Source organism: Haliotis rufescens, unplaced genomic scaffold (assembly GCF_023055435.1).
Source record: "Haliotis rufescens isolate VD_foot unplaced genomic scaffold, xgHalRufe1.0.p SCAF_5, whole genome shotgun sequence".
In the NCBI taxonomy this organism is placed as follows: Eukaryota; Metazoa; Mollusca; class Gastropoda; order Lepetellida; family Haliotidae; genus Haliotis; species Haliotis rufescens.
The window spans coordinates 2,627,061-2,643,518 of record NW_025964223.1 but is presented as its reverse complement, the minus strand read 5'-3'; the positions used below and the strand labels follow the sequence as shown (position 1 = coordinate 2,643,518).

The 16,458-nt window shown below is 39.4% G+C and overlaps 2 protein-coding genes across 2 annotated transcripts in view; both read left to right on the top strand.

The window, feature by feature from the left end:
* The window catches only part of LOC124128547 (UPF0676 protein C1494.01-like), a 79,518-nt gene extending 69,326 nt beyond the window's left edge, over positions 1-10,192 (top strand). The window contains exon 8 of the mRNA XM_048383775.1: positions 9,613-10,192. Coding sequence (XP_048239732.1) covers positions 9,613-9,798 — 186 coding nt within the window. The 3' untranslated portion in view covers positions 9,799-10,192. The remainder of the gene's footprint in view (positions 1-9,612) is intronic.
* A 4,439-nt stretch (positions 10,193-14,631) lies between these two features.
* LOC124133511 overlaps positions 14,632-16,458 on the top strand; it is an 83,314-nt gene continuing 81,487 nt past the window's right edge. The window contains exon 1 of the mRNA XM_048384469.1: positions 14,632-16,133. Within this exon, the coding sequence (XP_048240426.1) occupies positions 16,060-16,133 (74 nt within the window). The 5' untranslated portion in view covers positions 14,632-16,059. The remainder of the gene's footprint in view (positions 16,134-16,458) is intronic.

Genomic DNA, 16,458 nt, shown 5'->3' with positions numbered 1-16,458 from the left:
ATGTACAGTAAGGATAACAAATAGCACACAGGTGATGAAGCGAGATGTACAGTAAGGATAACAAATAGCACACAGGTGATGAAGCCAGATGTACAGTAAGGATAACAAATAGCACACAGGTGATGAAGCCAGATGTACAGTAAGAATAACAAATAGCACACAGGTGATGAAGCGAGATGTACAGTAAGAATAACAAATAGCACACAGGTGATGAAGCGAGATGTAAAGTAAGGATAACAAATAGCACATGGTAATGAATCACACGGGTAATGAAGACAGATGTACAGTAAGAATAACAAATAGCACACAGGTGATGAAGCCAGATGTACAGTAAGGATAACAAATAGCACACAGGTGATGAAGCCAGTTGTACAGTAAGGATAACAAATAGCACACAGGTGATGAAGCCAGATGTACAGTAAGGATAACAAATAGCACATGGTAATGAATCACAGGGGTAATGAAGCCAGATGTACAGTAAGGATAACAAATAGCACACAGGTGATGAAGCCAGATGTACAGTTAGGATAACAAATAGCACACAGGTGATGAAGCCAGATGTACAGTAAGGATAACAAATAGCACATGGTAATGAATCACACGGGTAATGAAGACAGATGTACAGTAAGAATAACAAATAGCACACAGGTGATGAAGCCAGATGTACAGTTAGGATAACAAATAGCACACAGATGATGAAGCCAGCTGTAAAGTAAGGATAACAAATAGCACATGGTCATGAATCACAGGGGTAATGAAGCCAGATGTACAGTAAGAATAACAAATAGCACACAGGTGATGAAGCCAGATGTACAGTTAGGATAACAAATAGCACACATGTGATGAAGCGTGATGTACAGTAAGGATAAGAAATAGCACATGGTAATGAATCACACGGGTAATGAAGCCAGATGTACAGTTAGGATAACAAATAGGACACAGGTGATGAAGCGAGATGTACAGTAAGGATAACAAATAGCACATGGTAATGAATCACACGGGTAATGAAGCCAGATGTACAGTAAGAATAACAAATAGCACACAGGTGATGAAGCCAGATGTACAGTTAGGATAACAAATAGCACACAGGTGATGAAGCGTGATGTACAGTAAGGATAACAAATAGCACATGGTAATGAATCACACGGGTAATGAAGCCAGATGTACAGTTAGGATAACAAATAGCACACAGATGATGAAGCCAGCTGTACAGTAAGGATAACAAATAGCACATGGTAATGAATCACAGGGGTAATGAAGCCAGATGTACAGTAAGAATAACAAATAGCACACAGGTGATGAAGCCAGATGTACAGTTAGGATAACAAATAGCACACAGGTGATGAAGCGTGATGTACAGTAAGGATAACAAATAGCACATGGTAATGAATCACACGGGTAATGAAGCCAGATGTACAGTTAGGATAACAAACAGCACACAGGTGATGAAGCCAGATGTACAGTTAAAATAACAAATAGCACACAGGTGATGAAGCGAGATGTACAGTAAGGATAACAAATAGCACATAGATGATGAAGCCAGATGTACACTAAGGATAACAAATAGCACATGGTAATGAATCACAGGGGTAATGAAGCCAGATGTACAGTAAGAATAACAAATAGCACACAGGTGATGAAGCCAGATGTACAGTAAAAATAACAAATAGCACACAGGTGATGAAGCGAGATGTACAGTAAGGATAACAAATAGCACATAGATGATGAAGCGAGATGTACAGTAAGGATAACAAATAGCACATGGTAATGAATCACAGGGGTAATGAAGCCAGATGTACAGTTAGGATAACAAATAGCACACAGGTGATGAAGCGAGATGTACAGTAACGATAACAAATAGCACATAGATGATGAAGCGAGATGCACAGTAAGGATAACAAATAGCACATGGTAATGAATCACAGGGGTAATGAAGCCAGATGTACAGTTAGGATAACAAATAGCACACAGGTGATGAAGCGAGATGTACAGTAAGGATAACAAATAGCACATAGATGATGAAGCGAGATGTACAGTAAGGATAACAAATAGCACACAGGTGATGAAGCGAGATGTACAGTAAGGATAACAAATAGCACACAGGTGATGAAGCCAGATGTACAGTAAGGATAGCAAATAGCACATGGAAATGAATCACACGGGTAATGAAGACAGATGTACAGTAAGAATAACAAATAGCACACAGGTGATGAAGCCAGATGTACAGTAAGGATAACAAATAGCACACAGGTGATGAAGCCAGATGTACAGTAAGAATAACAAATAGCACACAGGTGATGAAGCGAGATGTACAGTAAGAATAACAAATAGCACACAGGTGATGAAGCGAGATGTAAAGTAAGGATAACAAATAGCACATGGTAATGAATCACACGGGTAATGAAGACAGATGTACAGTAAGAAGAACAAATAGCACACAGATGATGAAGGCAGATGTACAGTAAGGATAACAAATAGCACACAGCTGATGAAGCCAGATGTACAGTAAGGATAACAAATAGCACACAGATGATGAAGCCAGATGTACAGTAAGGATAACAAATAGCACATGGTAATGAATCACAGGGGTAATGAAGCCAGATGTACAGTAAGGATAACAAATAGCACACAGGTGATGAAGCCAGATGTACAGTTAGGATAACAAATAGCACACAGGTGATGAAGCGAGATGTACAGTAAGGATAACAAATAGCACATGGTAATGAATCACACGGGTAATGAAGACAGATGTACAGTAAGAATAACAAATAGCACACAGGTGATGAAGCCAGATGTACAGTTAGGATAACAAATAGCACACAGATGATGAAGCCAGCTGTAAAGTAAGGATAACAAATAGCACATGGTAATGAATCACAGGGGTAATGAAGCCAGATGTACAGTAAGAATAACAAATAGCACACAGGTGATGAAGCCAGATGTACAGTTAGGATAACAAATAGCACACAGGTGATGAAGCGTGATGTACAGTAAGGATAACAAATAGCACATGGTAATGAATCACACGGGTAATGAAGCCAGATGTACAGTTAGGATAACAAATAGCACACAGGTGATGAAGCGAGATGTACAGTAAGGATAACAAATAGCACATGGTAATGAATCACACGGGTAATGAAGCCAGATGTACAGTAAGAATAACAAATAGCACACAGGTGATGAAGCCAGATGTACAGTAAGGATAACAAATAGCACACAGGTGATGAAGCCAGATGTACAGTAAGAATAACAAATAGCACACAGGTGATGAAGCGAGATGTACAGTAAGAATAACAAATAGCACACAGGTGATGAAGCGAGATGTAAAGTAAGGATAACAAATAGCACATGGTAATGAATCACACGGGTAATGAAGACAGATGTACAGTAAGAAGAACAAATAGCACACAGATGATGAAGGCAGATGTACAGTAAGGATAACAAATAGCACACAGCTGATGAAGCCAGATGTACAGTAAGGATAACAAATAGCACACAGATGATGAAGCCAGATGTACAGTAAGGATAACAAATAGCACATGGTAATGAATCACAGGGGTAATGAAGCCAGATGTACAGTAAGGATAACAAATAGCACACAGGTGATGAAGCCAGATGTACAGTTAGGATAACAAATAGCACACAGGTGATGAAGCGAGATGTACAGTAAGGATAACAAATAGCACATGGTAATGAATCACACGGGTAATGAAGACAGATGTACAGTAAGAATAACAAATAGCACACAGGTGATGAAGCCAGATGTACAGTTAGGATAACAAATAGCACACAGATGATGAAGCCAGCTGTAAAGTAAGGATAACAAATAGCACATGGTAATGAATCACAGGGGTAATGAAGCCAGATGTACAGTAAGAATAACAAATAGCACACAGGTGATGAAGCCAGATGTACAGTTAGGATAACAAATAGCACACAGGTGATGAAGCGTGATGTACAGTAAGGATAACAAATAGCACATGGTAATGAATCACACGGGTAATGAAGCCAGATGTACAGTTAGGATAACAAATAGCACACAGGTGATGAAGCGAGATGTACAGTAAGGATAACAAATAGCACATGGTAATGAATCACACGGGTAATGAAGCCAGATGTACAGTAAGAATAACAAATAGCACACAGGTGATGAAGCCAGATGTACAGTTAGGATAACAAATAGCACACAGGTGATGAAGCGTGATGTACAGTAAGTATAACAAATAGCACATGGTAATGAATCACACGGGTAATGAAGCCAGATGTACAGTAAGGATAACAAATAGCACACAGATGATGAAGCCAGCTGTACAGTAAGGATAACAAATAGCACATGGTAATGAATCACAGGGGTAATGAAGCCAGATGTACAGTATGAATAACAAATAGCACACAGGTGATGAAGCCAGATGTACAGTTAGGATAACAAATAGCACACAGGTGATGAAGCGTGATGTACAGTAAGGATAACAAATAGCACATGGTAATGAATCACACGGGTAATGAAGCCAGATGTACAGTTAGGATAACAAATAGCACACAGGTGATGAAGCGAGATGTACAGTAAGGATAACAAATAGCACATGGTAATGAATCACACGGGTAATGAAGCCAGATGTACAGTAAGAATAACAAATAGCACACAGGTGATGAAGCCAGATGTACAGTAAGAATAACAAATAGCACACAGGTGATGAAGCGAGATGTACAGTAAGGATAACAAATAGCACATGGTAATGAGTCACACGGGTAATGAAGCCAGATGTACAGTTAGGATAACAAATAGCACACAGGTGATGAAGCCAGATGTACAGTAAGGATAACAAATAGCACATGGTAATGAATTACACGGGTAATGAAGACAGATGTACAGTAAGAATAACAAATAGCACACAGGTGATGAAGCCAGATGTACAGTAAGGATAACAAATAGCACACAGATGATGAAGCCAGCTGTAGAGTAAGGATAACAAATAGCAAACAGCTGATTAAGCACAGGGGTAACGAAGCCAAATGTACAGTTAGGATAACAAATAGCACATGGTAATGAAGCCAGATGTACAGTAAGAATAACAAATAGCACGGGGGTAATGAATCCAGATGTACAGTAAGGATAACACATAGCACATGGTGATTAAGCACACGGGTAATGAAGCAAGATGTACAGTAAGGATAACAAATAGCACACAGGTGATGAAGCGAGATGTACAGTAAGGATAACAAATAGCACACAGCTGATGAAGCCAGATGTACAGTAAGGATAACAAATAGCACACAGCTGATGAAGCACAGGGGTAATGAAGCCAAATGTACAGTTAGGATAACAAATAGCACATGGTAATGAAGCCAGATGTACAGTAAGAATAACAAATAGCACAGGGGTAATGAAGCTAGATGTATAGTAAGGATAACAAATAGCACACAGGTGATGAAGCCAGATGTACAGTAAGGATAACAAATAGCCCATGGTAATGAATCACAGGGGTAATGAAGCCAAATGTACAGTTAGGATAACAAATAGCACATGGTAATGAAGCTAGATGTACAGTGAGAATAACAAATAGCACAGGGGTAATGAAGCCAGATGTACAGTTAGGATAACAAATAGCACACAGCTGATGAAGCACAGGGGTAATGAAGCCAGCTGTACAGTAAGGATAACAAATAGCACATAGATGATGAAGCGAGATGTACAGTAAGGATAACAAATAGCACAAGGTAATGAATCACACGGGTAATGAAGCCAGATGTACAGTAAGAATAACAAATAGCACACAGGTGATGAAGCCAGATGTACAGTTAGGATAACAAATAGCACACAGCTGATGAATCACACGGGTAATGAAGCCAGATGTATAGTAAGGATAACAAATAGCACACAGATGATGAAGCCAGATGTACAGTAAGGATAACAAATAGCCCATGGTAATGAATCACAGGGGTAATGAAGCCAAATGTACAGTTAGGATAACAAATAGCACACAGGTGATGAAGCGAGATGTACAGTAAGGATAACAAATAGCACATAGATGATGAAGCTAGATGTACAGTAAGGATAACAAATAGCACACAGGTGAAGAAGCGAGATGTACAGTAAGGATAACAAATAGCACACAGGTGATGAAGCCAGATGTACAGTAAGGATAACAAATAGCACACAGGTGATGAAGCGAAATGTACAGTAAGGATAACAAATAGCACACAAGTGATGAAGCCAGATGTACAGTTAGGATAACAAATAGCACATGGTAATGAATCACAGGGGTAATGAAGCCAGATGTACAGTTAGGATAACAAATAGCACACAGGTGATGAAGCGAGATGTACAGTAAGGATAACAAATAGCACATAGATGATGAAGCCAGATGTACAGTAAGGATAACAAATAGCACACAGGTGATGAAGCCAGATGTACAGTAAGGATAACAAATAGCAGATAGATGATGAAGCCAGATGTACAGTAAGGATAACAAATAGCACACAGGTGATGAAGCCAGATGTACAGTAAGGATAACAAATAGCACATAGATGATGAAGCCATATGTACAGTAAGGATAACAAATAGCACACAGGTGATGAAGCCAGATGTACAGTAAGGATAACAAATAGCACATAGATGATGAAGCCAGATGTACAGTAAGGATAACAAATAGCACACAGGTGATGAAGCCAGATGTACAGTAAGGATAACAAATAGCACATAGATGATGAAGCCAGATGTACAGTAAGGATAACAAATAGCCCATGGTAATGAATCACAGGGGTAATGAAGCCAAATGTACAGTTAGGATAACAAATAGCACACAGGTGATGAAGCCAGGTGTAAAGTAAGGATAACAAATAGCACATAGATGATGAAGCCAAATGTACAGTTAGGATAACAAATAGCACACAGGTGATGAAGCCAGATGTACAGTAAGGATAACAAATAGCACACAGGTGATGAAGCGAGATGTACAGTAAGGATAACAAATAGCACATAGATGATGAAACCACATGTACAGTAAGGATAACAAATAGCACACGGGTAATGAAGCCAGATGTACAGTAAGGATAACAAATAGCACATAGATGATGAAGCCAGATGTACAGTAAGGATAACAAATAGCACACAGGTGATGAAGCCAGATGTACAGTAAGGATAACAAATAGCACATAGATGATGAAGCCAGATGTACAGTAAGGATAACAAATAGCACATAGATGATGAAGCCAGATGTACAGTAAGGATAACAAATAGCACACAGGTGATGAAGCCAGATGTACAGTAAGGATAACAAATAGCACATAGATGATGAAGCCAGATGTACAGTAAGGATAACAAATAGCACACAGGTGATGAAGCCAGATGTACAGTAAGGATAACAAATAGCACATAGATGATGAAGGCAGATGTACAGTAAGGATAACAAATAGCCCATGGTAATGAATCACAGGGGTAATGAAGCCAAATGTACAGTTAGGATAACAAATAGCACACAGGTGATGAAGCCAAGTGTAAAGTAAGGATAACAAATAGCACATAGATGATGAAGCCAAATGTACAGTTAGGATAACAAATAGCACACAGGTGATGAAGCCAGATGTACAGTTAGGATAACAAATAGCACACAGGTGATGAAGCGAGATGTACAGTAAGGATAACAAATAGCACATAGATGATGAAGCCACATGTACAGTAAGGATAACAAATAGCACACGGGTAATGAAGCCAGATGTACAGTAAGGATAACAAATAGCACATAGATGATGAAGCCAAATGTACAGTTAGGATAACAAATAGCACACGGGTAATGAAGCGAGATGTACAGTAAGGATAACAAATAGCACATAGATGATGAAGCCAGATGTACAGTAAGGATAACAAATAGCACACAGGTGATGAAGCGTGATGTACAGTAAGGATAACAAATAGCACAGGGGTAATAAAGCCAGATGTACAGTAAGGATAACAAATAGCACACAGGTGATGAAGCCAGATGTACAGTAAGGATAACAAATAGCACATAGATGATGAAGCCAGATGTACAGTAAGGATAACAAATAGCCCATGGTAATGAATCACAGGGGTAATGAAGCCAAATGTACAGTTAGGATAACAAATAGCACACAGGTGATGACGCCAGGTGTAAAGTAAGGATAACAAATAGCACATAGATGATGAAGCCAAATGTACAGTTAGGATAACAAATAGCACACAGGTGATGAAGCCAGATGTACAGTAAGGATAACAAATAGCACATAGATGATGAAGCCAGATGTACAGTAAGGATAACAAATAGCACACAGGTGATGAAGCGAGATGTACAGTAAGGATAACAAATAGCACATAGATGACGAAGCCACATGTACAGTAAGGATAACAAATAGCACACGGGTAATGAAGCCAGATGTACAGTAAGGATAACAAATAGCACATAGATGATGAAGCCAAATGTACAGTTAGGATAACAAATAGCACACGGGTAATGAAGCGAGATGTACAGTAAGGATAACAAATAGCACACAGGTGATGAAGCCAGATGTACAGTAAGGATAACAAATAGCACACAGGTGATGAAGCGAGATGTACAGTAAGGATAACAAATAGCACATAGATGATGAAGCCAGATGTACAGTAAGGATAACAAATAGCCCATGGTAATGAATCAAAGGGGTAATGAAGCCAAATGTACAGTTAGGATAACAAATAGCACACAGGTGATGAAGCCAGATGTACAGTAAGGATAACAAATAGCACATAGATGATGAAGCCAAATGTACAGTTAGGATAACAAATAGCACACAGGTGATGAAGCCAGATGTACAGTAAGGATAACAAATAGCACATAGATGATGAAGCCAGATGTACAGTAAGGATAACAAATAGCACACAGGTGATGAAGCGAGATGTACAGTAAGGATAACAAATAGCACACAGGTGATGAAGCCAGATGTACAGTAAGGATAACAAATAGCACACAGGTGATGAAGCCAGATGTACAGTAAGAATAACAAATAGCCCATGGTAATGAATCACAGGGGTAATGAAGCCAGATGTACAGTTAGGATAACAAATAGCACACAGGTAATGAATCACAGGGGTAATGAAGCCAAATGTACAGTTAGGATAACAAATAGCACATGGTAATGAAGCCAGATGTACAGTGAGAATAACAAATAGCACAGGGGTAATGAAGCCAGATGTACAGTAAGGATAACAAATAGCACACAGCTGATGAAGCACAGGGGTAATGAAGCCAAATGTACAGTTAGGATAACAAATAGCACACAGATGATGAAGCCAGATGTACAGTAAGGATAACAAATAGCACATGGTAATGAATCACAGGGGTAATGAAGCCAAATGTACAGTAAGGATAACAAATAGCACACAGATGATGAAGCCAGATGTACAGTAAAAATAACAAATAGCACACAGGTGATGAAGCACGGGGGTTATGAAGCTAGATGTACAGTAAGGATAAGGATAACATGATTAAGAGGATTAAACAGCAGTAACAAACTAATTGGATCCTAATTAAAACAGTCTATTGCTTCATTAGATCTTCACAAGCAGACTGTACACACTGCATATGTGAACTGCATACCACAATTGTCTCATGTCACCAGGTCCACCGAGTGATCATCCCACACCACGAGAAGATGAAGGCTTGTTGTCGACAGTCTGTTGCCCTGTTTGTGGATCCTGACGATGAGGTTGTTATTGAGTGTCTGGATGGGTCCAACAAATATAAACCCGTCACGTCCCGTGACTATGTCGACGGAAGACTACGAGCCACATACCAGCCTGCCTGATCTTACAGTCAATCCTTTACGTAGCCGACCTTTGCTCTCTCAGAGTGGATTACCCGTTTTCTTGATGTTTCCACAAATTGTAATCGTCTGTATGTAGCGAAATAGCAGGGACGAACCAGTTGAAGGCTATATGCTTACTAACACAAGTTTGTTTGCGTGTGTTTGCAACTGTTGCTTGAGTCAGTTTTGTTTCACGCCGCTTTTAGTTATATTCCAGCAACATTACGGCGGGGGACACCAGAAACGGGCTTCACACATTGTACACATGTAGGGAATCGAACCCGGGCCTTCGGCTACTCCACCGCCGTACGATCGCGACAATATCATAAGCATGTGTTTATGAATCACAATGGTGATGATACCAAGTGTTTGCGAAAAGGTGAGGGAGTCCTCCGAACAAACACATGCAAAGGCAAGTGAAGCGTTCACCCGAACAACCACAGGAACATATGGTACATAGAGATTACTAGACGAGTGCCTGTCAGATACCATTTATCTTACAATGAGTTGTTTCAAAACGTATATAACACGCGAAATACGCTTTAAACAACGAGTTGTAAGATAAATGGTATCTGACAGGCACGAGTGCAGTAATCTGTTTCTTACACACCCTAAAATCGCATCTCTTTAGCATCGAATCGATGCATTTTGTCTATTCTCATGATCGCAGTGGCGCATTAATACATAATGCGCATTAATACATAAATAACACAACGAGTGACGTCATCCGACGTACTGCTTACTATTCATAAATATTGTGACCCTACACCTAAACCTAAAAACGTTTCCGCGAACTGTTGATTATAATGATGATGATGATGATGATAATGCAAACTGATAAGGTCAAAGAACCCGCATGATGCCGCATGAGTGAAAAAAATTCACCTCAAAGAAATTACCAAATATGTACAACAATGTTTACTCCCCTATGACATCAATACCGGTGACTGACTTTTATTATAAAATAGCAATTTCGCGGGATTTCCAGAGGAGGATTTTCGTTGATTGAGGGATCGTATATACATGTTCATAACTGTCATGTAAGTAATCAGAAATATTCTGACAATCTGCGTACTGTTATTTGTTTTATGTTTTCCAATGTAACCCAGAGAATTCGTCAGAAATGCAGATAACTACCGCCGTCGTTGTGCGTGACTTTCAGTCAGTCATGGCGTCAGGACGAAAACGTTCACGATTTCTGTTGAATTTACTTGATCATTGTGTTGTTTATATTTTTAATTCCATAATTCGTGATATGATACTCTTCCCATGAATAGTGTCAAACGCGTGAGCCAATGTATGTAATATTATACGAATGGATAGCTCTAATAGGAGAAAATACTACACAGTGTAAAATCTGAATTCGCTTTTATATTTCAACAAGTACAGTGTTCGTCAACAAGTACAGTGTTCGTCTACACCCCTCATTTATTTCGTTTAGTTTCATCTAAATAATTTGTATTGGTGACAAAGACCATTTGTCATTTGATTCTAAATTGTATGAGGAATTCAGGGAAATATACGTGATCTAATACGGGACTCTGAATAATAATCGGCACTTGAAACGTGATTTTGTAAACACTATCCAATATGGCGGAACGTTCTCTTCGGCGTATTTTCCTAAATATTCTAAACAATTCTAGGCGACGTTTCAAAATTATCATTAGTGAGTAAATGACAAACAGATACCCATGATCACTAATAATCTATTTTGAAAATTCAATTCTTCGAGTAAATATCCGATATTTAGATTTTTGAAACACAGAGTAAATAACGCCATGAATGGTGATTTAGTTATGTGTCAAAAATGCCGAGATTTACTATGTACTGAATTTTCCTGGGTCACTTTCAGATGTTTTGCTCTTCCTAAAAAGACACTGAATGATATCACAGAAGAGGGTATTTCCCACCAAATTCAAAACAGAGAATTGTATCAGTGTGCGTAGTTTCTTTTTAATTTTATTCGACTTCGAAGTGAGGGTTGAAGAGGAGGGACATTTATGTGTATGTGGCATCCAGGGGGTCTACACTCTAAAATTAATAACGTTCAACACAGACGTAGGTGAACTTTCGACTGAAGCACGAGCAACTTATCAATGAATTACAATCAGTAAAGTTGTCCGTCATAATTTGACCTCAGGTCATGAACATTCGACTGAATCACGAGCAACTTATCAATGAATTACAATCAGTAAAGTTCTCCGTCATAATCTGACCTCAGGTCATAACCAATCGCGGGCCTGGAATTCCACCTCACACACATGTTTGATAACAGTTATCTCAAATGGCTTTCTCGCCCACAGGTGTGTAAGAAAAGTCAAATAGGGAATTACATAGGACATTATTTTGGTAACACTACATGTCTACCATAAACTTTATGAAAGTTTTACGGAGACCTTGAATGTCATTTATAATCTTGCTGCATGTTTTCAAAAAGTTTGATCAAGCGTCGTATGACCCTCTTTTAAATATTTGTAGACAGAGCATGCACTGGTTCGTCTTCCACAATGATTTTCCAATGAACACACAATCACGCGACATACGTTGGTGATAACAGCAGGATAATCACTGACATAACTTAAAATGGCAGCTTTGTAATATTTCATGTCAGAATAGAAATATTTTCTCCATTGTTATCATGTAGTTGTTATCGTTGACATGGCCCTGTAGCGGGGGTAAGAACAATGACATAATGTGGGTCAAACATGCTTGCCGCATGCGTGATCCAAGGCCACCTTTATATCCAGTCAAAGTACTAGGGAATGTCTCAAAGACATGTAAATACATTAAAATAACTTATGAAATGAAATGTGAGTTAAACTACCTTAGTTTATGAAAACTTAATGTTATTACCAGGAGCATTGGTTACAACACCTACCCAGCAGCATGATAATGGAAAAGATTGTGTTGCTTTCGTTAAAAGCAACCAAAACAATATTCCGTGTGTACGTAGCCTCTAATGAGATACATGTTTATCAACCGTACTCATTTAGAAAAGACAAATCCCACTGTTTATATCTTTTTGTCAATAATACATAAAATCAACCGGACATGAGAAGCAGGTGTCTATGAATCACTATCAAATATTGATGCTACCAGATTTGGAAAAAACAGTATAATTATAGCTGAACATTATAATACATATATTGTCCGTAGGGTATTGTGTCACTTCTCCGAATTAGTCCTGGGTTCGTCTCCCCACAGGAAAACAATGTGGCAGCCTATTTTTAGAGTTACCTGTCATCCTATTCTGTCACGTCACACCTCTCACTCATGTTCAAACAAAGCTACTACTAGGATGTGTTTCCTGGTGGTAAACTGAACTTGTCTGTTTTCTTTACCATGCTTTATTTGCGAGTCAATCACTTGGAGGCCATCTTCTGGGCATCAATGGCAAGGGAAAACCAAAACGCAGTTTATGTTTTATGGTGAATGAGTGAGTGAGTTTGGTTTTACGCCGCTTTTAGCAATATTCCAGCAATATCACGGCGGGGGACACCAGAAATGGGCTTCACACATTGTACCCGTGTCGGGAATCGAACCCGGGTCTTCGGCGTGACGAGCGAACGCTTTAACCACTAGGCTACCCGACCGCCCCTTTATGTTTTATAGACAATATATTACTAGTGGGTGGACTCAAAAGGTAAGAATGTCCAGATCTAGTCTAGACCGTGAACCAGGTCTAAGTGAGTGAGTGAGTGAGTGAGTGAGATTCCCGACATGGTTACAATGTGTGAAGCACATTTGCGTTGTCCCCCGCTGTGATATTGCTTACACATGCTAAAAGCGGCGTAGAACGATACTCACTCACTCCTACCAGTAGCACAGTCACACAATTTTCATTAAAGAAGTAAGTGTAAGCGAACAGCGAGGTGTGAAAATACCCTTGTTAAATGAGTGAGTGAGTGAGTATGGTTTTACGCCGCTTTTAGCAATATTCCAGCAATATCACAGCGGGGGACACCAGAAATGGGCTTCACACATTGTACCCATGTCGGAAATCGAACCCGGATCTTCGGCGTGACGAGCGAACGCTTTAACTACTAGGCTACCCGACCGCCCCTACTAGGTCTAAGGGTATGTCGAGTTCATAAAATCTCAGTGTGTCATTGAAGGACATGACTTGTTCGGAACACATGACCGTCATGTCAGATGTTTGGCTGGCCACTGAAAGTTTCCAAATTCCAATCTAGACGTGGCGGTCTGGTAGCCTGGTGGTTAAGGCGTTCGCCATTCTCACCGGAGGCCTGGTTTCGACTCCTCACATGGGTACACTGTGTGAAGCCTGTTCCTGGTGTCCCCCGTCTGGATATTGCTAGAATATCTGTTAAAGCGGCGTAAAACTCACTCACTCAAATCTACAGGTAACTCATACTGAAAACAATGTGATTAAGTAACAACAGCGCTTTTATTCGTTTTTCATAATTTGGTTAAACACTTTGCACATTGTGTTGCCTGTTATATGGTGTTGATGTTCCCTGTGCTGTTATTGTAGTAATAACTGGTGATTTGACGTCCGTGTGTGGTTTATCTTCATATCTTGCACAGGTGTTGCAACTGTGTTATTGTGTCATGTAAGTGGTTGTGGTGGCACTACCTCCACTCGTCTTATAGGGTTGGTTTTAGGATTGGTGTACATTCTAGTTGGATCCGTGAAAATTCCGGGATAGAATAGGTCTTCAGCAACCCATGCTAGCCGTAAAAGGTGACTATGCTTGTCGTAAAAGGTGACTTACGGGATCGGATGGTCAGACTTGCTGACTTGGTTGATGCATGTCATCGATCCCAATTGCGTGGATCGATGTTCATGATGTAAATCACTGGATTGTCTGGTCCAGACTCGATTATTTACCGACCGCCGTCATATAGCTGGAATATTGCTGAGTGCGGCGTAAAACAACGACCAAACCAAACCAAAAACATTCTAGTTGGTGTAAATGTGACGCTTCAACGCGCCTGTGCTATTGCTACACTGAGAAAAAAGTTTAGTTAATTCTACTAACTTAATTAGTAACAGCAGCCAGAATGGGTTAGTAAAGCTAAATTGTCAATGCAAGAGAATAACCATCCCAGATGTTCTGTCGTAATAGAAATCCGCTTGGCGTAAAAGGCAATGAACTGTGGGAATTATATAAATGGACCACTGAAAATCAGTGATGACACCAGGTGTTCGCGAAAAGGTAGCACCCGGCATTCATACAATTTGCATAAAACAATTTATTGTCTGACGCCGCACAGCCTTACTCCTGCAATGTAAGCCTGTAAACAAATCAGACAATCAAGTGATTCATGAACCAGAACATCAAGTGACACGAGAGTACCATCACTGATTTTCTTGAAACTAATAAAAACGGTAGAACTACGAATTTACTTTCCTGCCGGTAGATTGCACGCGGCGTCAAGACCACGTGACATTGCTCACTTCCGACTTGGTCACTGTCACGCTCGCCATTTTGAGAAAACAAGGAGATAATTGCGAGTTAGAGTGTTAGGTGTATCTTGGCTTCGAAACCTGGTTAAAGTATATTTTTCATGACTGACAAAATTTAGAACTTCACAGCATGCACACAATGAATGGAGATATGTTTAGTGCGCCAGTGTGTAAGAATATTTGCTTATGTATTTACTTGTTAATTACTTTTTCGCAGTATTGTGTTTATAAACTTAAAATACCACTGAAAAGCATTATGTTATCTTTCCAATGTATTGTATATCTCATTTGTTACTCACGTGTTTTTTGTAAGTTCAGAAGCTGTCAAACGGGATCGCAAAATGATCAGAACATGAGTTGTTAAACTTACCAGTTTATTAAATATACTATTGCAGTTAGTAAATCACGAGAAGAAGAGAAGATTCTTTCAAAAATGTAACACATTTACACAACTGATTGCATTCAATGGACAAGGCTGTTATGTGACCTAGTTCATCACTCTGTTTACAGTAACAAAACAATTCTCCTTTACCTATGCAACTAATGTAAACATAAAAGAACTGACTACATTGTTTCCTCACTATTTCAAAGGAATTTCATACATACTATTCTACAGATTTTGATACTTATTAGGCCATATTTGAATGTGTAACCGTTGATCTATCTATAGCGGGGGATTTCCCCTCTTGCACCACACCTTGAAATACACTGGTCCATGGCGACTGACATCTATTTTTAGCGTGACGTCATACCATATCATAAGCGGATGCAGACTTCATTCCTAGTTATAACCGGCTGCAGTGGCGTTGAACACCCATTTCCTATTCATCATGTGTCCTGGCGATAAGGTGACTCACTCTGGCAGTGTGGGTTCGAATCCCGGACGGATCTCAACCCCCCAAAAGTACGAGAATCTGTACTGTACTAAGGAAGTGCTATCACATACATAACATTTGTTACATTTGACCACTTTCTAAATGGCATTGTGTATTGATGTAAAAAAACTGCTCGCAACTATTTATATACTTGTCAACAGTACTCTGTACATCACTTGATAACTGTGTTAGAACCTACACCGAAACTTCGTTCCTAATTCTCATAAAGAAGTTGTTCATCCATATATCTTATCCTTACTTGATTGGTATTCTTTCTTGAAACTGTTTGCACACAAAGACCAGGTTATTTAGGGATTCTTTAGATTAATGTTCATTTCCACGGCAACTAATTTG